Source organism: Leiobunum rupestre, chromosome 7 (assembly GCF_980474605.1).
Source record: "Leiobunum rupestre chromosome 7, qqLeiRupe1.1.hap1, whole genome shotgun sequence".
NCBI lineage: Eukaryota > Metazoa > Arthropoda > Arachnida > Opiliones > Sclerosomatidae > Leiobunum > Leiobunum rupestre.
The window spans coordinates 41,457,852-41,480,557 of NC_143390.1; the positions used below are offsets into that span (position 1 = coordinate 41,457,852).

At 38.5% G+C, this 22,706-nt stretch overlaps 3 protein-coding genes across 5 annotated transcripts; 1 reads left to right on the forward strand and 2 right to left on the reverse strand.

Annotated features, from left to right (window-relative positions):
* Positions 1-4,817: 4,817 nt before the first annotated feature.
* Positions 4,818-12,313, reverse strand: LOC149936330 (aldo-keto reductase family 1 member A1-B-like). Of its 3 annotated transcripts, XM_090180674.1 has the most exons (9): positions 12,198-12,313; positions 11,795-12,134; positions 11,633-11,713; positions 5,647-5,763; positions 5,446-5,576; positions 5,308-5,389; positions 5,147-5,230; positions 5,000-5,088; positions 4,818-4,933 (listed from the first exon to the last, which is right to left on the reverse strand). In XM_090180674.1, the coding sequence occupies exons 3-9, from the start codon at positions 11,690-11,692 to the stop codon at positions 4,888-4,890; spliced, it is 609 nt and encodes a 202-aa protein (XP_090036800.1). In that variant the 5' UTR covers positions 11,693-11,713; positions 11,795-12,134; positions 12,198-12,313; the 3' UTR covers positions 4,818-4,887. The 3 variants fall into 3 exon arrangements, with proteins under 3 accessions (XP_090036800.1, XP_090036801.1, XP_090036802.1); XM_090180675.1 differs by lacking the exons at positions 11,633-11,713; positions 11,795-12,134; positions 12,198-12,313 and adding an exon at positions 6,538-7,773 and having other exon boundaries at positions 5,647-6,468; XM_090180676.1 differs by lacking the exons at positions 11,633-11,713; positions 11,795-12,134; positions 12,198-12,313 and adding an exon at positions 5,990-7,773 and having other exon boundaries at positions 5,647-5,907.
* A 3,774-nt stretch (positions 12,314-16,087) lies between these two features.
* On the reverse strand, positions 16,088-17,884 carry LOC149936331 (aldo-keto reductase family 1 member C3-like). The gene is made up of 10 exons (XM_090153662.1): positions 17,708-17,884; positions 17,477-17,644; positions 17,294-17,410; positions 17,132-17,212; positions 16,960-17,076; positions 16,782-16,889; positions 16,621-16,743; positions 16,460-16,543; positions 16,305-16,393; positions 16,088-16,236 (listed from the first exon to the last, which is right to left on the reverse strand). Exons 1-10 carry the CDS (start codon positions 17,774-17,776, stop codon positions 16,191-16,193), a joined length of 1,002 nt encoding a protein of 333 aa, XP_090009788.1. The 5' UTR covers positions 17,777-17,884; the 3' UTR covers positions 16,088-16,190.
* Positions 17,885-19,838: 1,954 nt separating this feature from the next.
* On the forward strand, positions 19,839-22,663 carry LOC149936332 (glutamate receptor-like). The gene is made up of 8 exons (XM_090153663.1): positions 19,839-19,971; positions 20,033-20,139; positions 20,725-20,815; positions 20,882-21,043; positions 21,605-21,752; positions 21,819-22,030; positions 22,094-22,383; positions 22,441-22,663. The coding sequence occupies exons 1-8, from the start codon at positions 19,906-19,908 to the stop codon at positions 22,661-22,663; spliced, it is 1,299 nt and encodes a 432-aa protein (XP_090009789.1). The 5' UTR covers positions 19,839-19,905.
* The last annotated feature ends 43 nt before the right edge of the window (positions 22,664-22,706 follow it).

Consider the following 22,706-nt stretch of genomic DNA (forward strand, 5'->3'; position numbering starts at 1 on the left):
ATCACACACGTTAAAAGTGTTAATACGCCTTTTTCAGAGTTAAATCACACCGTTAAAAGTGTTAATACGCCCTTTTAAAGAGTTAAATCACACCATGAAATCTACAACGCCTGGGCCAATGAAATGATCCATAACCCCAAATTTCACCATCGCGCAAAGAATATCAACATCCGTGAATTCTATATAACAGAGCTGGTTCGAGACGATCAGCCATTACGCCTTAAGTAATATCTTCATCTCTCTGTCATTCTGTTTTTTTAGCAGATAAGAATACTTTTTCTCGCGCTGGGTTTTCGGTATAAAACGCTAGGGCATTATTGCACTTTGTCGCAGTTAAAATTACGTCTAATGCTTGTTTTCCACTAGCGCGCGCAACGTTTCGAAGCTGAGAAACGCGTCGTTGCGCGCGCCAGTGGAAAACAAGCATTAGGTGTAGGCGGTTCGTTGTTGCGCTGCTTTAGTTATACTTATCGTTTTACCGTTGCGCCCGGTTTGCCGTGCTGTAAACTTCAACACTTTTTTCCAATGGTTTTTAACTAATAAAAGGTTATATTGAACACTTTAAAATGACAAAGTAACACCATTAAAATTGTTACTGAGCTCTTATAGGTACAATGTACCTTTCAGAAGGGCATTTTAACACCTTTATAGGTGTTATTTATCTCTTACCTAGTGGAATTTCCCTATTTGAAAGTGCGCATTTACACCTTTAAAAGTGTGATTTTACTCTTTAAAAGAACGTTTTTACAACTCTAGAGGTGTGATTCAACTCTCATCAGGTGCAATATTTACCTTTTTAAGTGCGCATTTACAACTTTAAAAGTGTAATTTTATTATTTAAAAGTGTTATATAACTCTTTGAAAGGGCTTTGAACTCATTCACCGGTGTGAATTTACTCTTGAAATGGGAGTATTAACACCTTTAAAAGTGTGATGTTACTCTTGAAATGAGAGTATTAACACCTTTACCCCTGTAGCAAATTAGAGTCGGGCCGACCTTTGGATTTAGGGTCGAAATGTTCTAGGGGTAAAAGGGTCGGCCGACCGTCGGCCGCCTACAAAACGTTGACTCTATACCGCCTTTTAATAGACCTAAGAACCGACTCCGAAACGACGTCATCCCGACTTAGAATGTACTGCATAATTACGTCGAAACGACTTACTTTTTGATATTTTAAGTGACTGAAAATGACCAAATAAAACCGTAAATATAGCTATATACATGTATGTAGTTGGTCAAGTCCCATGAACGGGAGTGAAACAATGAGTTTATTTCCGTCCATCGGAAAGCTCTTGAATCTAGAGTACAGAGTTCTAGAGTTTCTTGGGGCTTAGTAAAAGCGACGAATAAATCTTCATTAATAATATCTTAGCCTAACATATTTAGCTATGCGAATGTAACCTACTTGAGCTGAGAGATTTTTAATAAGGAAACAATCTCAGATTGAATATATAATCTTTTTCAAAAAAATATAATACAGAAAGGAAGTGATTTTAAAAATATTTCATTTTGTTTTATTAAATCGCCCAAGTTTCACAGTTTTGAGCGATTAATTGGCAAAGCGCGACCTTAAATCGACTCTTTGCACTACAGGGGTAATAATTAAATGTAAGGTCTATTTTAGGTCGGATAATGGTCGGAATACCGACCAGGGGATTTACGGTTTTAGTGTCGAAAAACGTTCGGACATTTTTCGGTCGGCATTTGGTCGTCGACTATAAAGCGACTTTTCGACCGTACCCCGACCCTAAAATGACTTCATGTGCTACAGGGATAAAGGTGTGATTTAACGGTTACAAGGTGCAAGATGACTCTTTAAAGGTGTGATATAACACGGTTATTGGAAATATGATGTGTCACAAACAAAGAATGTTTAAAAAGTGTTAAAATTGTGTGGAAAAGGAGTTTTAAATCTTATTTTTACACCGTATTTTTAAGAAATATATCGTAAAGGTGTTAATACGGGGTTTGATAGCACCGAAAAGTGGGTAATAAAAACCCCAAACAGTGTCAAATTTCGACTCATGAAAAAGTGTACAAATAGTGTTAAAACGGTTTGAAACAACATTGCAATTTCTTAGAGTGTAGGGTTTCCCTTGCGTCAGCAATGGTAAGAAGGATTCTCGTTTTGATCGTTCAATACTATTCCGGATATAGAAATGTCTAGGTGTATGATTATCCGTTACAGAAATAAATACGCTGATGTCGGGTGGTCGGGTGTCAAAGTAATATAATACAACAAATACACTTGAATAAAAATAAAAGCACTTAAATAAAATATACACTACACCAAAACAAACTGGGCGTGCAATTAAAGTTCCATTCGCGGGAATCACGTGGGGCTCTCTCTCTAAAATTAATTTAAGGCCTTTCTTGGCTTTGGCTCACCAAAGATGAATACAGTCTGCTCACTCATTCGTGTGTCGGTGTCAGGTGACCTGGAATTTGTTGCCTGGCAACTTCGGATATGTACTGGCTCCAGCTGATTTCCGTGTGCACCGCAATGTTGGCTGATGTACGCGAGCCTCGGAATCTACTTCGCTTCTTAAAATCTTTTATAATTTAAGCTTCTACTAACTCTGCCTGATACTCGGTCAGGGCGCTTTGTTCACAACCTCGACCTTTTTGCCTTAAACCGGGAATGCTCTTTGCTCTTCTCCGGACTCTTCCTATACAATTTCCTCTCAGTAACCCTGAGCGACTCTGACTCAAAATTAGCCAACTCATCGGTTTTTTCTTCCTGGATGTCACATGAAATAAAACACGTTTCCGCATGTGGTACCACTTTTGGGTCCCAAGGCACTTTCAGGAGAGCAGAGAGTAGAGTGTCTTTAAAACATCACGTTTTTAAAAAAATTCAGATGCCGAAGAATGTAGTGGGAGCGAATATCAAAGAATAGAGAGAGAGAGAGAGGGGGGGGGGTTCGGTGGCGCACAATAGGGCAAGATGTGTACCGCGCATAAAACACCGTTTCTAGAGGAGAGCCATCCGAACACATGTTGGTGAAGCAAACATTTCGCGAACAAGAATACACTTTTGTAAGAATAAGACACTAATGATAAACATTTGGGCTTGGACACCCGTACGGGGATGGCAAATAAAAAAGGTCTTAAAGTAAAGTTGCTAGAGGATAATGATAATGCTTTTTGCATGTGGGAAAACTTAAAACCAAGATGGTAGGACAATATACGAAAGCTAAATTATAGTTCCGCCTGATGTTTTAAGAAATAAATGGTGACGTTAAGAATTGAGAAAAATTAAAACTATTTTAATAAATTAATAATTATAAAATGAAGTGTCGCATTGCCCAAGACTGTTTTATCATTCTCGACAGGAATAGTATCATCATCAACTTAACGTACGGTTATTTAGTTAGTGTGGCAAAAAAAATAGTATCACTGCGATATCCATTTCAACCAACTTTAAACGAAAATGGTGTGTGGTACAGATTAACGTAATCAATTAGCTTGAAACATTTTTTAAGGAAATGTTCCACTTTGTTAGGCTGGGGACCATTTGGCAACTACCAATTAAAAGGTGGACTCATAAATCCTTTTTATACACGTTACTCTGTAATTTCAATACTTTACTCTCCCCTCTGAACAATTCCTTTTTGAAGGCAGTTTTCAAGGCTTCCCCAATAGCGCTTTCATTTTGATAGACGTAGGCCATGTCGATATGACGATACCGCAACTACAAGGCCTTCAATACAGCGTCAATAACTTCGTGATATTTGTCATGTTATGTCGTAGAAATAACTGAAGAACATCTAATTGGTCTGTGCCAGGCCTAAAAGAGGCATAAGGGCACCCGATCGCAACCTTAAAGAATGAGATGCCATAGCTAAATGCGACCACTTGGTAGAGGAAATGTGGTTAATTTTCTTTATGCAGCCGTTTTTATAAAACCAGATACATGTACCCCGGTCTTTTTTTCTTCTCAATTATACGCCTCATCATTTTCAAATTAAGACCTAATCAGCTAGGCTAATACCCAAGGCACCACCTGAGGCCTAAGTCATCGAGCGACTTTTAAAGCCAATAATTCAGGTGGCCGGGTTACACATGCGTAGGAGGGTGGTGACAAGCCCTGCAAGCCACGCGAGCTCCCTACACTAACTATTACCGTTACCTCCAGGCCCCTCTCTACCATTGGGCTAGGTATAAATATAAATTTTTTATATTTTAATAAAAAAAAATATAAAAGGGTGCCTAATATAATTAGCCCAGTGGCGCCTGACAGCTAAAGACGGCCCTGGTTACCTCAACAAGTTTTAATGGAACCAGTAGGGAGAAAACTTGCAAACTCAACGCAGGAGTTGTTCCGAGTTTTCATATTTACTCTGCAGCACGTAATTCGACCTTTGAAAGACGTTTTCGAGGGGCTTGTTAACGACTGTACATAAATACGCTGATAATGTAAGTATATGTAAGAACACTTAAAAAAAACAAACATCGAAAAGTAAATTTTGTAAAATTATTTTGTAAATATTATGTAATATGAACGTCTTATATCGCTACCTGAGAGCCAAAGATAAGCAAGTCGAAATTCGTAACTTTTGAAAGAAATTCCAAATAAATCTTCGAGGGTTTTCACATTAAATTGACTAAATAATTAATTTTCTATTGCTTTAACCTTACCTTTTTTTTGAACATTGTAATTATTCAATTATTATTGAAATTATCATAGGTGTTCAACAAAAATTAAAGGTCACTTTTCTTAAAATGGGGTGTTTCAACTTTCTTGACTTTTGGTCTTAGGTAGCGATATCTGGTATAAATTTATTCCATTATTTATGGAAAAATGTACAACAAATTCCATTTTTCAAAAGAATCTTTCACTTCAAAGTTGTACATATTTAATGGTAGTTTTTAAAGGATCGCATTCAAAATTCTATGTTGTAAGGATAATTTGGGTGGTCCTTCATACCGCTGTTGAAAGAAGAAAAATTGTGATTACTACTATTAGTTAATGATGGGACATTTGTTAAAACTCACGGAATGAAATTAGAGTCGAATATGCGAATAGCGCCGTCCAAAGCGCGAATTTTTCCCATTTCGCCTTCAGTAAGATTGAAGTCGAAAATCTAAGGTATAGGAATGTATTTAACATTGATTTCTGAGTATTTCTTTCAGCTTAAGTACTTGAATATTCTGTTCCAGCCTGGCGGGATTCGAACTTTTAGGGATGACAATAATTCCACGCTGAAGCAAACAACGCAATGCAACCTACGTGACAGTAAACGTATTGGTAACATACATAAGGCCCTATGACAGTAAACCCGATAACAAAATGCATTATTCACTTGGGAGCTGGTTTTGTTATATTTCTTTCCTATTTCGATCAGAACTTTATTTTCCAAAATCGAAGGTTGCTCGGGGACGTCACTAAAGTTGATAAAAATTAGTTTCGGAATTCCAAATACCACCTCATTTCAACATACACGTTGTATTGCGACTTCCTCCATTCTCTGATTTGTGGTGATCCGAAAGGGGCGTAGGCTGTTAGAGAAACTCCTCGCTCCTTGCAGAAGGCAAACAACTTTTCTTGTTGCAAATAGATGTGTCCCTCCACCTTGTTCGAACATTCGGCGTTATTATAGTTTTGATAATGGATATGTTAGTATGGTCATTAATATACTAACTTGGTTGTTGGACGGTTTGATTCTGGCGTTGTCGCAGATCAGTTGTACTTGTTGACTGTTGAAGTTAGACACTCCAATATCTCGTGCCAGGCCCCTGTTGACCAAAGCTTCCATGGCCTACCACAAACTCCTCGTTACTCAGATATATTCTATCGTTTAGTGTTCGGTTGTACACATCGTAATTTTGTATAGTACATCTACCTATATTCGTTTTCAAATGTTTATATAGCGCACGCGCGCGTGAAAGTGAGTTTTTGGTTGCTGTTAAAAAAGGTGTTATTTTGCGCGTGTAAAAATAAATTAACGGCCAGTTCTGTTTTGAAATAAGAGGAAAAAGGTTTACCGGTTTTTATGTCGGAAAAGTTCGCGTCTTTTATTTCGCTGTTCACGACATTTTTTGTCCGTTGAGCCGGATACATTCGTCAACTTGATTATGTTCCTCAACTAATCATCGAATCTTTCCGTGAGAGACAGTGAAAATTAGCGTGGATTCTCCGTTGTAAACCGTTTAAACCATCGATCATATCCCGATCGTAAACGAATCAACATAAGTCATCATGGATGTTCTGGTGAGAAGAAGAGCAGCTATCAAGGGACAGATCACCAGGATTGAAAATGCGGTGGGTCAAACAGCAACGAATCTATCTGACGTCGCCTTGAAGCTGTATGTAGACAAGGTGGAAAAACTATCGAAAGACTTGGATGAGGTTCACGATGCCGTAGTTGCAAATATCGACCCCGACGACGACGACTTCGCGGATCACGAAGATGAATACAACCCTCTAGTCGCTCGACTCGAAGATCTGACAATCCTACTCGTCACTGAATCAAATGAAAGAGCAGCAAACATTCCAGTGAGACAAGTCAGACCAGCTAGTGATGTACGTTTACCTAAGCTGGAACTTCCATCATTCAGCGGTGGTTACGTCGATTGGCTTCCATTTCATGATCTCTTCACGGCCACCGTACACAACAACGAATCACTCACCGGAGCTCAGAAGTTTCAGTATTTGAAGTCATCATTACGAAACGAAGCAGCGCTCCTAGTTCAATCTATTCCGGTAACTGACGCTAATTATCTGGAAGCTTGGGATATCTTAAACAATCGGTTCAACAATACCCGGGAAATCATCGATGCACACGTAAAACGTCTCTTCAGTCAAACTAACGTCATCCAAGAATCTTCATCCGCTTTACGAACGCTCATCGATACCACCGCCGAATGCATAAGGGCGCTCAAGGTTCTCAAAGAACCAGTACAACATTGGGACTCCATACTACTTCATCTTGTAAAGGAAAAACTGGATTCAGAATCTCGCCGACAAAGGGAACTTTCCCTGAGGGGGACCGAAAGACCAACTTTCGAGGATCTCGTTACATTTCTTGAACAACGGGCCAGAGCCTTAGCAGCAGCTCCGCCTACAACTACTGCAATCAAGTCGAAGCCTCCATTACATCAGAGACCGAGTACAAAGGCTCATCATGGTGCTCTGAGCGAGACGTGTCACTTTTGCAACGAAACACACTCTGTATACAAATGTACCAATTTTCTGAATGCATCTTCGGACGAGCGTTGGAACATGGTCAAGAGGAGTGCCATGTGTTTCAATTGCTTACGAACCGGTCATCAAAGCAATGACTGCAAATCTGGTCATTGTAGGAAATGCAACGCACGACATAACACACTTCTACATCAAGAGAAGGAATTAACGAAGACGAAGGCAACCTCCGGTGTAGTTTCATGCCCATCTCGTGAAATAATTGGATCAACCCAAGTTATCTTGGCAACCGCAATGGTCCAAGTCAAGGGACTTGACGAGCAACTTTATCCAGCCCGAGCGCTTCTGGACTCAGGTTCTCAAGCCAGTTTCATCACGGAACAATTCACGAGGAAACTAAGATTGAAGCGAACACGTTTCAACGTCTCAGTTGACGGAATTGGAGCAACCGGAATGAACACCTCTCAAGGCAGTGTCATGGTGAATATTCAGTCAAATATCATTAACACGTCGGAGGTCATCGTCGAGGCAATCGTCCTGAAAAAGGTCACGGATTATTTACCTAACAGTCCGTTCGATCCTGGAAATTGTCTACACTTGAAAGGCTTAACACTTGCTGATCCAACTTTTCATAGCCCTGGACAAGTGGATATTTTACTAGGTGCTGACGTGTATCTAGAGCTCTTACAAGATGGCATTTGCAAGGGGAAAGAAGGTCTTCCAGGTGCCTTTAATACTCTTTTCGGATGGGCAGTTTCCGGTCCATTGCTGATGGCCGGAAGAAGTTCGAAAATAAAGGTCCACCATTGTACATTGGAAGCAGATTTGAAACATCTTTGGGAGCTAGAAGACATCCAGCCTCGAAGAATACTATCTCCAACAGAAATTCAATGTGAAAAGAACTTTGAAGAATCACATACACGTGACTCTACAGGAAGATTCACTGTACGATTACCAAAGATAAACGATGCACCAAAACTTGGAGATTCTAAACAAATGGCAATCCGTCGATTCTCTCACTTAGAACGACGTCTACGTGTTAACCCGAATCTCTATGAGGAGTACCGCAAGTTCATGGGGGAATACATTGCCCTTGGACATATCGAACTCATTCCCTCGAATGAAATAAAAATCGAAACCAATCCATCTTACTACGTGCCTCATCATGCGGTATTCAAAGAAGACAGTACCACCACGAGAGTTCGTGTGGTGTTCGACGCCTCTGCCAAATCTACAACTGGAGTTTCCCTAAACGATCATCTGCTAGTGGGGCCAAAACTTCAAGATGATTTGGTCAACCTCCTTATTCGCTTTCGTCAACATCGCATTGTAATGAAAGCAGACCTTGCCAAAATGTTTCGTCAAATTAGAGTACATCCAGACGACTCCGATCTTCAAAGAATTGTTTGGCGAAACAACTCACACGAACCCTTGCTCGAATACCGTTTGCTAACGGTTACATATGGAACCGCATCAGCGCCATACCTAGCAACTAAAGTCTTGAAGCAACTCGGCCATGACGTGAAAGAGACACTTCCGTTGGCATCTTCGGCTTTACAAAATGACTTCTACATGGACGATCTAATGACAGGCGACGAAACGATTGAGAACGTTTTAAGACTTCAGTCAGAAATCATTCAAGCTACATCTCTAGCAGGATTTGAAATAAGGAAATGGGCGTCGAATGAAGCTGCATTATTGGATACACTACCAGCCAACATGAAGGATTTACAAAAGCCACTATGCATCGAGAACGACGAATCAGTCAAGACTCTCGGCCTATATTGGACTCCTTCGGCTGATAATTTCTCGTTTATGGTTACTTCTCCAGCGTCAAGAAGTTCAATCACTAAACGTACGATTCTTTCGGATACAGCAAGGATATTCGATCCTCTGGGACTGTTGGCACCAGTAACCGTTCGAGCGAAACTGATGTTACAGGAAATGTGGCAGCTAAAATTGAATTGGGATGAGCAACTTCCCCAACCACTTGAAGCTAAATGGAGGTCGTTTCGAACCGATTTACCAGAAATTGAAAACATTACGGTTCAACGGCACATTTCGCAAGCTAATGCTACAGACATTAGCCTGCATGGATTTTGTAACGCATCGGAGAAAGCGTACGCAGCTGCCGTATACCTGAAGACGGTGAATAACAACGGACAAATCAAAATACAACTGATCGCTGCGAAAACAAGAGTCGCTCCGCTCAAACAAATCACACTTCCGAGACTGGAATTATCTGGTGCATTACTTTTGGCTTCTCTGATTCAACTGATCAGGGAGTCATTGAGATTGGATATAGCTGATGTTCATTGCTGGTCGGACTCAACAATCGTCCTAGCTTGGTTGAAAGCTCCACCGCAACGTTGGAAAACGTTCGTAGCCAATCGAGTGTCAGAAATCCACGAGAAACTACCGAGAGCGCAATGGCATCACATTTCAGGAGACAGCAACCCTGCAGATTGCGCTTCTCGAGGAATATCCGCTAGCGAACTGGGAAATCATGGTCTCCGGTGGCATGGACCGCAGTGCCTTATTTTCGCCGCAACAACGCAAGAACTACATGAACTCTCAGAGCCAAATGAATGTTTATCCGAGGAAAGACGAATTATTTCTTTAGTAACACATCATCAAATGGATTTCACGCTCCTTTCCAAATTTTCAGCGCTTAAAAAACTCATTCATATCACCGCCTACATTCTACGTTTTGTCTTCAATTTGCGAAATGCGACAGAATTGAGGATTACTGGACCTTTATCGAAGGAAGAGAACGAAAAGGCGCTATCCCATTGGATTCGGGTCGTCCAAAGCAACAGTTTTAACGAAGAGATAGCTTGCCTTAAACAAAACAAGGAATTACCACGGAAAAGTAAAATCCTTTCGATGCGTCCGTACATCGATCAAGATGGGATTCTTAGAGTTGGTGGCAGACTTTGCCACTCCAACTTACCATACGAACAAAGGCATCCGGCATTGTTACCGAGACAGAGCAAATTAACAGAACTTCTAATACAACACGCGCACGAGAAACATTTTCACGGAGGTGCTCAACTACTAACTTCTGTCTTACAGAAACGTTATTGGATCGTCGGTCTTCGTGATGCCATACGTTTCCATATCAGAAGATGTGTTTCATGTATACGACAGCAGGCAGTCACTGTAAAGCAACTTATGGGCGATTTACCACCAGCGAGAGTAAATCCTGCTCGGACATTTTTGAAGTGTGGAGTCGACTACGCAGGACCATTTACCCTTAAACTAATGAAGGGACGAAGTCACTTCAGGTTTAAGGGATACATTGCCGTCTTCGCTTGCTTTACCACAAGATCAATTCATCTTGAACTTGTCAGTGACATGACCACCGAAGCATTTCTGGCAGCATTGAAACGCTTTGTTGCTCGACGAGGAAAATGCGCCGACATTTACAGCGACTGTGGAACCAACTTTACAGGAGCCGATCGAGAGATGAAAACATTCATCAAATTCATAGTCTCTATAAACAACAACGATCAAGTATCACGATGGCTCGCAGACGAAGGAATTAATTGGCACTTCAACCCGCCTGCAGCGCCACATTTTGGAGGCCTCTGGGAAGCCGGGGTGAAGTCCGTCAAGTATCATCTGAAACGAGTTCTTGGCACCATGGTTCTAAACTTTGAAGAAATGCAAACGCTTCTTTGCCAAATCGAAGCTTGCTTAAATTCACGTCCTTTAACGGCGTTAAGCTCGGATCCAAACGACTTCAATGCGTTGACACCTGGACATTTCCTAATCGGAGATGCACTCACCGCAATACCCGAACCCGATCTCACTTCTGAAAACGTCAACCGCCTGTCACGTTGGCAATTGGGCCAACAAGTACTGCAGCACTTTTGGAACCGTTGGCGAAATGAATTCCTCTCTCGCCTTCTACAACGTCCAAAGTGGACTACACCAAAACCGAATCTACGAGTCGGCGACTTGGTCTTGCTCAAAGATGAAGATTTACCTCCAACCAAGTGGAGAATGGCAAGAATCACTGAACTTCATCCAGGACAAGACAATCAAGTTCGCGTCGTAACTGTCAGAACCTCTGACAAATCACTGAAAAGACCCGTAGTTAAATTATGCCAGTTACCACTAGACTGATTTTAATTGTATTCAAACTGTTTACTAAGGGTTATTTATGTATGCAAATGTAACTTTTCGGACTTTTACTATCTCATTTGAAATTCGTTATTTCAAGGCGGGCGGAATGTTCGGTTGTACACATCGTAATTTTGTATAGTACATCTACCTATATTCGTTTTCAAATGTTTATATAGCGCACGCGCGCGTGAAAGTGAGTTTTTGGTTGCTGATAAAAAAGGTGTTATTTTGCGCGTGTAAAAATAAATTAACGGCCAGTTCTGTTTTGAAATAAGAGGAAAAAGGTTTACCGGTTTTTATGTCGGAAAAGTTCGCGTCTTTTATTTCGCTGTTCACGACATTTAGCAAATAATTACCTTCCAAGTAGTGACAAGGTCAATGTTGTCGAAGACAGCTTTACCATTCTCGACCGTCATCTTCTCATCATCAGATTTATACTTTCAATAAGGTAAATTAATTAATGGGACAACCAATGCGTTCATTGTATAATCATCAATTATTTTAATATGTTGACTTACTTTAAACGTTATTGGGGTGTGCACCAGATACAGATCGACATAATCAAGTTGAAGATTTTTCAATGACTTTTTAAGGAAATATTCAAACTTGTCTGGTTTGTGACCATTCGACGGTAACTTCAAATTAATCTTCTTCTTTCTATACACGCATGTCTGTTATTGCGATATTTACTTTTGTAGTTACAAAGATATCTTCCCTTTTGACTAGTCCTTTTTTGAAGGCAGTTTTCAAGGCTTCACCAATAGCGCGTTCATTTCGGTAGACGTAGGCCGTGTCGATGTGACGATAACCCAATTCTAAGGCCTTTAAAACTGCGTCAATCACTTCCTGGTCTTTGGCCTGTGAAAATGTAGTAAACATTTGTGAATTAATATCTGCAAGAACCTCCAACCGTTCTCTTACCATAAGTGTGCCCAACCCCAAAAGAGGCATAAGGGCACCAGATCGCAGTTTTACAGAGTGGGAAGCCATCGCGAATTACTTCACTATCAAAGACCTACAGATCACGAGTTTTCGAATATAGCCAGCAGAATACCGAAATAAATCATACTGCAGCTGTTCATATCATACGCGATACATGTACAATGACGCTGCATTTTCTGCTTTCATTTATACGCCCACTTATAATATCTCGCGAGAGAAAACAAATATATACTTGCTAAGATAAAAGATGCCAGACATTGTTAAACTTGTAATCTATGGACCTCCTATCGTGACAGAGATTATGAGAGAACCTTACTATTTCCTATAGTTTTTATTCAGAAAGCATTTTTGATTTTCACCGTCGTTCTTAGATAAGGAATACATTTTTTAGGGCATTTCTAAACATACAAATACAATGATATCGTTATTCAATTCGCTATTATTTGGAGTACCCTCTTTTTATGAGATAAGGAGTCTTTAACAATCACATTCGTGACATAATAAATATGTGGTTATCGAATCTCCGATCAGTAGAGTAACGACTGAGGGGCATGGGGAATCAACTTGACCCGGCCGCCACAAACTCTTTGATGACTCTTTTTTTCTACCAACATAATGTGGCAAATTTCTAATTAAAGTAACTTTTGACCAAAAAAGGATTGAAGAGGTTCCCACTAGTACCATACACTAAAAACCATCTTGCTAAAGGGAATATAACCTCAAGTATTTTGGTCGCCATCGAAAGATTCCAATGTAGGGCCCTCCCAATTGGAAGAGGTCAGATCAAACAATTTAAAAAAATAATAATCAGCCCAAGTCATCTAGTGACTTTTAATGCCTTTAAATCAGGTGGCCAGATTACAATGCGTAGAAGGTTGGTGGCAAGCCCTTTATGCCAACAGCTACCTACACTAACTATTACCCACTGAAAAAAAATCTTGTTAAATTTACAGGAAACTCTTGGACTCCGGTGAAGCCAAGAGGGTCCCGTAAATTTTACAAGTTATGATGTTATCTGATAATCCAAATTCGTAGGTGTAAATTTTACTTACAATATATTTGTCAATTTAACAAGACCTTGCTTGTATTTTTAATTTTAAATCATGTTAATATAACAATCTAGATAATGTAAAATATACCGGTTGGCGGTAAAATTTATCTATTACCATTTATTAAAATTTCAACTATCTTGAAGTAGTTTATACAAGAGGATCAGTAACACAAACTAATTTTTACGGTTCCCCATGTAAAATGTACATTAGGTATTATGGTTAAATTTACAAGGTATATCTATATTAATGACATTTACGCTTTTTAAAATAGGTCTTGCGAAACTATTTAATTTATCGTTGAAAAGAGTCAATTTTAACACCGATGATTGACATTACTAACATTTGGGCTTAACTAGCCGGGGTACCCGGTATTTCCCGGGGAGATAAGCCTATTATTTCCCGAGAAAATACGCCTATTTCGGTAAGGGCAGGTTTTCAAATGCAAATATGTGTATTACCGATTGTGCATTTATTTTCCGGGAAACTACCTTTTACAAGTAAGTGTAGTTCTATAAAGAACTATATACGGAGACAAATTCTGAAGACAAGCGCCCATGATGATAATAGAACGCTGGTGTAACTCTCTCTACGCATGGCAACATACCTAAATAACCAACTGATTAATGACAATTTTAACCAATCATACGTTGCTTACATAATAACTTGTCTTTTATTATACGGCTTAGTGTCTACAGAAGAAGGCTTTTAAAAAATTGCTATAATTTAAGCGTTTTTCGTGTGTATGGCCAAAGAATGAAGGAACTCGGTCTTTTGGCTAAGACCAAAGTGTAGTATCTTTTATATATAATGCTAGCCCAGTTACATAAACAAGAATTAATCGTTGAATAAAAAGTAATAATCTGTAATAATATGCATTACAGAACTTATGTATAATAAAAATTTAAGTTGAAAAATTAAGTCTTTTCCCCCCCCCACAAGATATCAAGATATTAATTTTTAATTCTGTGTACTATTATGTCTATTTTCATTCTAAACATATGATTTACTTCCTGTTTATTTTGTTGATTTTAGGTCGGCCAAACGAGCAGTCGGTCAAACGAGCAGTCGGTCAAACGAGCAGTCGGTCAAACGAGCAGTCGGTCAAACGAGCAGTCGGTCAAACGAAACTCTCCCCTGAAGTAGTCGTTTGTTGAATTACCGATGTCAGCTATCGACGCTTCGCCTTATTTCAGTGGCGGATTTACCATAAAATTTAATTTAAAAAATATAAAAATTTATCCTACAAATTGTATCTCATACACGTTAAAAAATTAAGTTACGGAGTAAAATATAAATAAAATATATATGCATCTGTATTAGTATTATCCAAGATTCCAAATAAAAATTTTGTTTTCCTGAGTCCGGCGTCTACTAACTAATGAGGGGGGGAGGGCACAAAAATTCTTAAATTGTTTAGGGCAGATATTGGGGTTAATCCGTCCCTGCACGTACAGTGTAGCCGATGCCGATGCGTCGCGCATATCTCTTCAACAGTTAGGGCTAGAAGAGTCAATGATGTTTCCTTCGAATGTACATACATCGCCATTGATAGCCTTCTTAAAGTTTTCAAATCGGAGCCCAAGAAGTTGGGCATTTGCCCAACGTATGACCTGAAGTAACAAAGAAGTGTGGCACTTATCGGAGTAATACGCTTTGCTTACATCGTATGACCTGAAGTAACAAATAAGTGTGACACTAATCGGAGTAATACGCGATGCTTACAACGTATGACCTGAAGTAACAAAGACGTGTGGCACTTATCGGAGTAATACGCTTTGCTTACATCGTATGACCTGAAGTAACAAATAAGTGTGACACTTATCGGAGTAATACGCGATGCTTACAACGTATGACCTGAAGTAACAAATAAGTGTGACACTTATCGTAGTAATACGCGATGCTTACAACGTATGACCTGAAGTAACAAATAAGTGTGACACTTATCGGAGTAATACGCGATGCTTACAACGTATGACCTGAAGTAACAAATAAGTGTGACACTTATCGTAGTAATACGCTATGCTTACAACGTATGACCTGAAGTAACAAAGAAGTGTGGCACTTATCGGAGTAATACGCTTTGCTTACATCGTATGACCTGAAGTAACAAAGAAGTGTGACACTTATCGGAGTAATACGCTATGCTTACATCGTATGACCTGAAGTAACAAAGAAGTGTGACACTTATCGGAGTAATACGCTATGCTTACATCGTATGACCTGAAGTAACAAAGAAGTGTGGCACTTATCGGAGTAATACGCTTTGCTTACATCGTATGACCTGAAGTAACAAAGAAGTGTGACACTTATCGGAGTAATACGCTTTGCTTACATCGTATGACCTGAAGAAACAAAGAAGTGTGACACTTATCGGAGTAATACACTATGCTTACAACGTATGGCCTGAAGTAACAAATAAATGTGACACTTATCGGAGTAATACGCTTGCTAACGACTGCACTGAAATACGTTGATAAAGTAAGTATATGTAAGAACACTTAAAAAATATCAAACATGGAAAAGTAAATTTTGTAAAATTATTTTGTTAATATTATGTAATATGACGTCTTATATCGCTACCTGAAAGCGAAAGTTAAGCAAGTCGAAATACGTTAAACTTGAAAGAAATTTTTCACATTAAATTGACTAAATAATTAATTTTTCTATTGCTTTAACTTGATTTTTTAGTATATTTTAATTATTCAACTATTATTGAAATTATCGTAGATGTTAAACTAAAATTAAAGGTCACTTTTTTAAATGGGGTGTTTCGACTTGCTTGACTTTTGCTCTTAGGTAGCGATATCTGGTTTAAATTTATTACATTATTTATGGAAAAATGTACAACAAATTCCATTTTTCAAAGAATTTTTCACTTCAAAGTTGTGCATATTTTATGGTCGTTTTTAAAGGATCGCATTCAAAATTCGATATTGTAAGGATAATTAGGGTGGTCCTTCATGCCGCTGTTGAAAGAAAAATATTTTTGTGATTACTATTATTAGTTAATGATGGGACGTTTGTTAAAACTCACGGAATGAATTTAGAGTCGAATATGCGAATACCGCCGTCCAAAGCGCGTATTTCCCCCATTTCATCTTCAGTAAGATTGAAGTCGAAAATCTAACGTACAGGAATGTAATTAACATTAATTTCAGAGTATTTATTTCAATTGTCATGCTAAAATACTTGAATATTCTGTTCCAGCCTGGCGGGATTTGAACTTTTAGGGATGACAATAATTCCACGCTGAAGGAAACAACGCAATGCAACCTACGTGACAGTAAACTTATTGGTAACATACATAAGGCACTATGACAGTATACCCGATTACAAAATGCATTATTCACTTGGGAGCTGGTTTTGTTATATTTCTTTCCAATTTCGATCAGAACTTTATTTTCCAAAATCGAAGGTTGCTCGGGGACGTCACTAAAGTTAACAAATATTAGTTTCGGAATTCCATATACCACCTCATTTCAACATACACGTTGAATTGCGGCTTCCGCCATTTTCTGATTTGTGGTGATCCGAAAGGGGCGTAGGCTGTTAGAGAAACTCCTCGCTCCTTGCAGAAGGCAAACAACTTTTCTTGTTGCAAATAGATGTGTCCCTCCACCTTGTTCGAACATTCGGTGTTATTAAAGTTTTGATAATGGATATGTTAGTTTGGACATTAAGATACTAACTTGGTTGTTGGACGGTTTGATTCTGGCGTTGTCGCAGATCAGTTGTACTTGTTGACTGTTGAAGTTAGACACTCCAATATCTCGTGCCAGGCCCCTGTCGACCAAAGCTTCCATGGCCTACCACAAACTCCTCGTTACTCAGATATATTCTATCGTTTAGCAAATAATTTACCTTCCAAGTAGTGACCAGGTCAATGTTGTCAAAGACAGCTTTACCATTCTCGACCGTCATATTCTCATCATCAGATTTATACTTTCAATAAGGTAAATTAATTATTGGGACAACCAATGCGTTCATTGTATAATCATCAATTATTTTAATATGTTGATTTACTTTAAACGTTATTGGGGTGTGCACCAGATACAGATCGACATAATCAAGTTGAAGATTTTTCAATGACTTTTTAAGGAAATATTCAACCTTGTCTGGTTTGTGACCATTCGACGGTAACTTCAAATTAATCGGTGGACTTGTTAATTCTTTCTATACACGCATGTCTGTAAATGCGATATTTACCTTGGTGGTTACGAAGAGCTCTTCCCTTTTGACAAGTCCTTTTTCGAAGGCAGTTTTCAAGGCTTCCCCAATAGCGCTTTCATTGCGGTAGACGTAGGCCGTGTCGATGTGACGATAACCCAACTGCAAGGCCTTTAAAACTGCGTCAATCACTTCCTGGTCTTTGGCCTGTGAAAATGTAGTAAACATTTGTGAATTAATATCTGCAAGAACCTCTAACCGTTCTCTTACCATAAGTGTGCCCAACCCCAAAAGAGGCATAAGGGCACCAGATCGGAGTTTCACAGAGTGGGAAGCCATCGCGAATTACTTCACTATCAAAGACCGACAGATCTCGAGTTTACGAATATAGCCAGCAGAATACCGAAATTAAATCATACTGCAGCTGTTCATATCATACGCGATACATGTACAATGACGCTGCATTTTCTGCTTTCATTTATACGCCCACTTATAATATCTCGCGAGAGAAAACAAATATATACTTGCTAAGATAAAAGATGCCAGACATTGTTAAACTTGTAATCTATGGACCTCCTAACGTGACAGAGATTATGAGAGAACCTTATTATTTCATATAGTTTTTATTCAGAAAGCATTTTTGATTTTCACTGACGTTCTTAGATAAGGAATACATTTTTTAGGGCATTTCTAAACATACAAATACAATGATATCGTTATTCAATTCGCTATTATTTGGAGTACCCTCTTTTTATGAGATAAGGAGTCTTTAACAATCACATTCGTGACATTATAAATATGTGGTTATCGAATCTCCGATCAGAAGAGTAACGACTTAAGGGGCATGGAGAATCAACTTGAACCGACCACCGAAAACTCTTCGGTGACTCTTTTTTTCTACCAACATAATATGGTTAATTTCAAATTAAAGTAACTTTTGACCCAAAATTAGGCGCTAAAAACTATCTTGCTAAGGGGAATATAACCAAGTATTTTGGTCACCATAAAAAGATTCAAATAGGCCCCTCCCAATTGGCAGAGATCAGATCAAACATTGTAAAAAACTAATAGTCAGCCCAAGTCAACTAACGACTTTTAATGCCTTTAAATCAGGTTACAACTATAACCGTTAACCTCAAGATATTTTTATGGAAAAGGGTAACTAGTGGAGAAGGAACTTGCAAACTCAACGCTCAGACAACGCAGATTCATGGGGTTCCGAGTTTTCACTCACAAGGAGACACCCTGAAGTGTAACCCACCGATTTAGTTCAAATCGGGGGATTGGTAGATAAATATGTAACTTGAAAAATCCTAAAGGGAATTTATTCAATGGGCAACCGTTTTGCCATGGCAACGTAAAAGGTTTTTGACAACAACAAATTTAAATTTTCTCATTGAAAATAACATGTTATTCTGACCGATTCCAAGAAAACATAGATAAATTTACGAACAAAAATCAAAATTGATCAAATTTTGATCAATTTGAGCACAATAGGTGTAAATGAACGAAAATGTTTAAAATCGGGAAAATGTGAGAGAAAATTTAAAAAAGTACAAACATTAAAAAAAAAATCGAATTTTGTTCATTGTTGACCAAATTGAATCGGTCAAAATCCCATGATTTTTTCAATGGGAAAATTTCATATTTTTGTTGTCAAAAACATTTTTCGTTGCCATGGCAAAACTGTTGTCACTTTGAATAAATTCCCTTTAGGGTTTTTCATGATACATAAAGGTTTACCAATCCCCTGAATTTGAACAAATTCGGTGGGTTTCGCTTCGGGATGTCTCCTTGTCAGTGCCACAAGCTTTGATCGCACCAGTCTCTTCTTGCTGTGAGGTGAAAGTGCTCACCACCCTGAGACACCATGTCTTTGCACCTCGTATCAATAGTATTAGTTCCATTTCAACTAAATTAGGCTACTCTTGGTATATCGCGTAACGTATGATTTTTATCTTATTAAACTGTCTGTATGTTTTGATATCTACGCTTAATCTTGATTCAGAAAACCATTTTAAGACAGCTGACTTGGAATTTTACAGATTAATAATTAGTTTTTTACAATTTGGGGGAAAATATGAAAAACGTCAACTATACAAATCAGGTTCTGAGAAAACCTACCCCTAAATAAATACAATGAAAATAGCGATCGAAACTGCTTAATCAAAGCTCCAAAGAATAGCTTCCATTTTCCTAATTTATAAAGCGCAACAACCTTTTCCCTTAAATTAGATTAATATAACTACAGCTACCCGATGGCAAAATATACGGATCCATATTCATTCTTTCTTAAAGACAATTGAAAAAGAGACACCTGTTCAGGCTTACACGAAAAATAGCGTGGGAGGAATAACTCGCATAGTCTAAAATTGGCCAAAGCGAATGAAATATGTATAAATATACGCGAATATTCGATCGATAACGACTCCTTAACATTTTTTATCCGTTGGTCAGAGGCCGAGGTCATGAAGAACTCGTGTCTGCAATCTCGGTACAATCATACTTGTCACATCAGAGTGGCAATCGAAGAGGTTTACTTTTATTAACAAAGCTAATTTGTTAATCAGATAAAATAAATTATATCTTTCTCAGTGGATGCCATGGAGTTCTGTAGTGACGACCAACGTCTCGGACACTATCAAAATAGACGGACCTATGAAAATTCTATTGGACAATATTTCAAAGACATTGAACGTGACGTATGTGTATTATTATGGTTTTTAAGTGTGTCCTCCGTAGGGTTGTCATTTTTATAAACACATTTTATTAAATCAAATGTTTAAAAAAATCATTGAAATAAATCGCAATTTAAATCAAATGTTTTTTAAATAATTGAACTAAATAGTAATTTAAATAATTGATTTAATTTTATAAAATGTACAAATTCAGAAAAAGCTAACTTACAAGTAGTAATTGAGTTAAATTAAGGTTAATTTTAATTTAATTAATTTAATTTAATCTAAATAAAATAAATATTTTTACAATTTTTATGAAATAAAGAAACTTATAACACTGGTTCTCTAGACTGCACTACAGTCATACAAATTCCGTGCACTCTGAAGAAAAATGATTTTAGAAATCTTGAAAACAATTTGAAGATCCCAAAATCTGGGCGAAAATCAGTTCCCAAATCTTTAAATAAGACTAAAAAACCAAATATCAACAAGAATATGGTCCTCTGAAATTTCAAAATCAGTTTTTCATTTCTGAAATCACTTTGAGATTCCACAAAATTTGCAAATGTTGAAACCATCGTCTAGAGTAGTAAATAAGTTCAATTTCAGGTACTCATTAAGGGTATCAAAAGAACGGGTCTTTGGATCATTGAGGGCAGAAGGCAACTGGTCCGGGGTTATCGGAATGCTTGCTAGTGAAGTAATGTATTTTGACGACTCAGACTTGATAACAACAATCTATTAATTATACGCTTCTTGGTTGGAGGAAGCGGATATCGCATTGGGTCCCCTAACGCAGACATTTCGTAGAATGAAAACCGTTGGTTTCAGTGACTCAATCGACCTAGAGACGTACAGTTTACTTCTATGGCAAAAAGGAAGATCGGCTGACGCGGAGTACTCTTACTTGCTAGTTGTCTCCGCAACCGTACGTTGATTCATATTCGAAGCAGGATCTTTCTTTGGAGAGATCAGAGCACTTGCCTTTCGCTGAGATATATGGAAATACAAATCACTCATCACCAGTGGCGTCTGCTTCTGTTGGGGGAAAGGGGGTCACGCCATCTAACGAACTTTAGTGCAATTTATGATTTATATGCCGCAAAATATGTTCGAAGATTGTACTCTACGATACACCATCTATTGAAACTTAACATTTTAATATATTAAAATTAATATTATAAATATTCTGATAATGTTATAAATTACTTTGAAGATAATAATAAACTAGGCTAATACCCAAGGCACCACCCTAGGACCAAGTCAAACCTATTTTAGAAAAATGAATAATTCGTTTTATATAATTTATTATATGTAGATTTCGGGTAGCAATATAGATGGCGCAGAACAGCACAGTTAGATTTATCTCCGTCGTGAAACTAACGAACGAGTAGCGCAAATTACCGAAAGTGCGACGACCTCTCCATAAACCGATCCTGTCCGAATTCTCAGAAAATTGATTGCGTAATTCTGCCTTTCAAATTTGCAGGTGTGGATGATGGTAGTACTATCCATATGCGCGTTTAGTTTTGTTGAGACGGTCCACGTATGGGCCCTTACGAAGAAATCTTTCAGAGAAGCCGCAGCAACATATTTCAACGAAGTTTGGAAGTACTTCTCCCTAGAGATTCGACAAAGTATTTTGAAAAACGTTTTGGTAAATTCCACGAAGATGGTAAACGAGGGGAATTGATTCGTTACAGGCGTTAGTACGCTAAAGATGGACAATAGGTTTCTGTTAGCAATCTGGCTGCTGGCATCCACCGTCATGTCTTCTACGTTCGGCTGCAACTTGGTAAGTCTACTTCTCCGGGAAAATAGCGCTCACCCCATCAGCCAGTTGACGGATCTTCTCCGCTACCCGGAAATAGATTTGGTGATTTCGAAGGATTCTTCATTCCAACAATGGCTCAAAGTAAAAACGCTTCAATTTTCGCCTGATAATTCTTCAAAATTGACATTATTCGGGAAATTCTAGGATCATGGAGATCCAGACATAAGGCGTCTCTACGAGTTGATGACGAAGAAAGATAACTGCTTCTTGCCGCTACACGAGTTCAACTCGAGATCGCTGTTGGACAGAGTGCAGAACCACAGCGCCGTCGTCTTCTCGGATGAGTGCACCATTTCAATCATGTTACAGAACAGAAAGCTTTCCGAGAATGCGTGCATGTTTCACACTGTTGGAATTAGAGGAAGTCCCAAGCCTTTGGCCATGGCCTGGCGACATACGCTAGACTACAAACTCAAAGAAGATATTAACTACAGGTATATTGAGTCGGGAATCGATGGCTAAATATCTTAAACTACATTAGTACGTTTCAGAGTGCATCGATTTGTGGAAAGCTCTATCGTAAGAGAATTAATCTCGAATAAGACTCGAAAGGCAGAGTCGTGTTTGTTAGAGCCGATCAAGCAAGAAGGTAAGGATGCGCTGCTGTTCCGGGACATCAAGGGCATTTTCTACACTTGGGTCGGTGGAGTTATCATTTCTATTCTCGGATTTTTCGCGGAAAAGTGCATTTGGAAAGTACGGCAAGCCAGGTAAAAATAATATCGACTTTAAAACGTTCGGTTTTTATAAGGTATAC

Bases quoted from the DNA above. Each gene is read 5' to 3' on its own strand.
- LOC149936331 (XM_090153662.1), bottom strand. From the start codon at position 17,776: ATGGCTTCCCACTCTGTGAAACTCCGATCTGGTGCCCTTATGCCTCTT. The intron at 17,411-17,476 runs GTAAATATCGCA...ATTAATTTGAAG, and splicing joins AGCTCTTCGTAACCACCAAG to TTACCGTCGAATGGTCACAA. The intron at 16,394-16,459 runs GTATTTTAGCAT...CCTGTACGTTAG, and splicing joins GGCTGGAACAGAATATTCAA to ATTTTCGACTTCAATCTTAC.
- LOC149936330 (XM_090180674.1), bottom strand. From the start codon at position 11,692: ATGACGGTCGAGAATGGTAAAGCTGTCTTCGACAACATTGACCTTGTC. The intron at 5,764-11,632 runs GTAATTATTTGC...AGTTTGTGGTAG, and splicing joins ACCTTGTCACTACTTGGAAG to GCCATGGAAGCTTTGGTCAA. The intron at 5,231-5,307 runs GTGAATAATGCA...ACTGTCACGTAG, and splicing joins ATAACAAAACCAGCTCCCAA to GTTGCATTGCGTTGTTTGCT.
- LOC149936332 (XM_090153663.1), top strand. From the start codon at position 19,906: ATGAAGAACTCGTGTCTGCAATCTCGGTACAATCATACTTGTCACATC. The intron at 21,044-21,604 runs GTACGTTGATTC...TCAAATTTGCAG, and splicing joins TGCTAGTTGTCTCCGCAACC to GTGTGGATGATGGTAGTACT. The intron at 22,384-22,440 runs GTATATTGAGTC...AGTACGTTTCAG, and splicing joins AAAGAAGATATTAACTACAG to AGTGCATCGATTTGTGGAAA.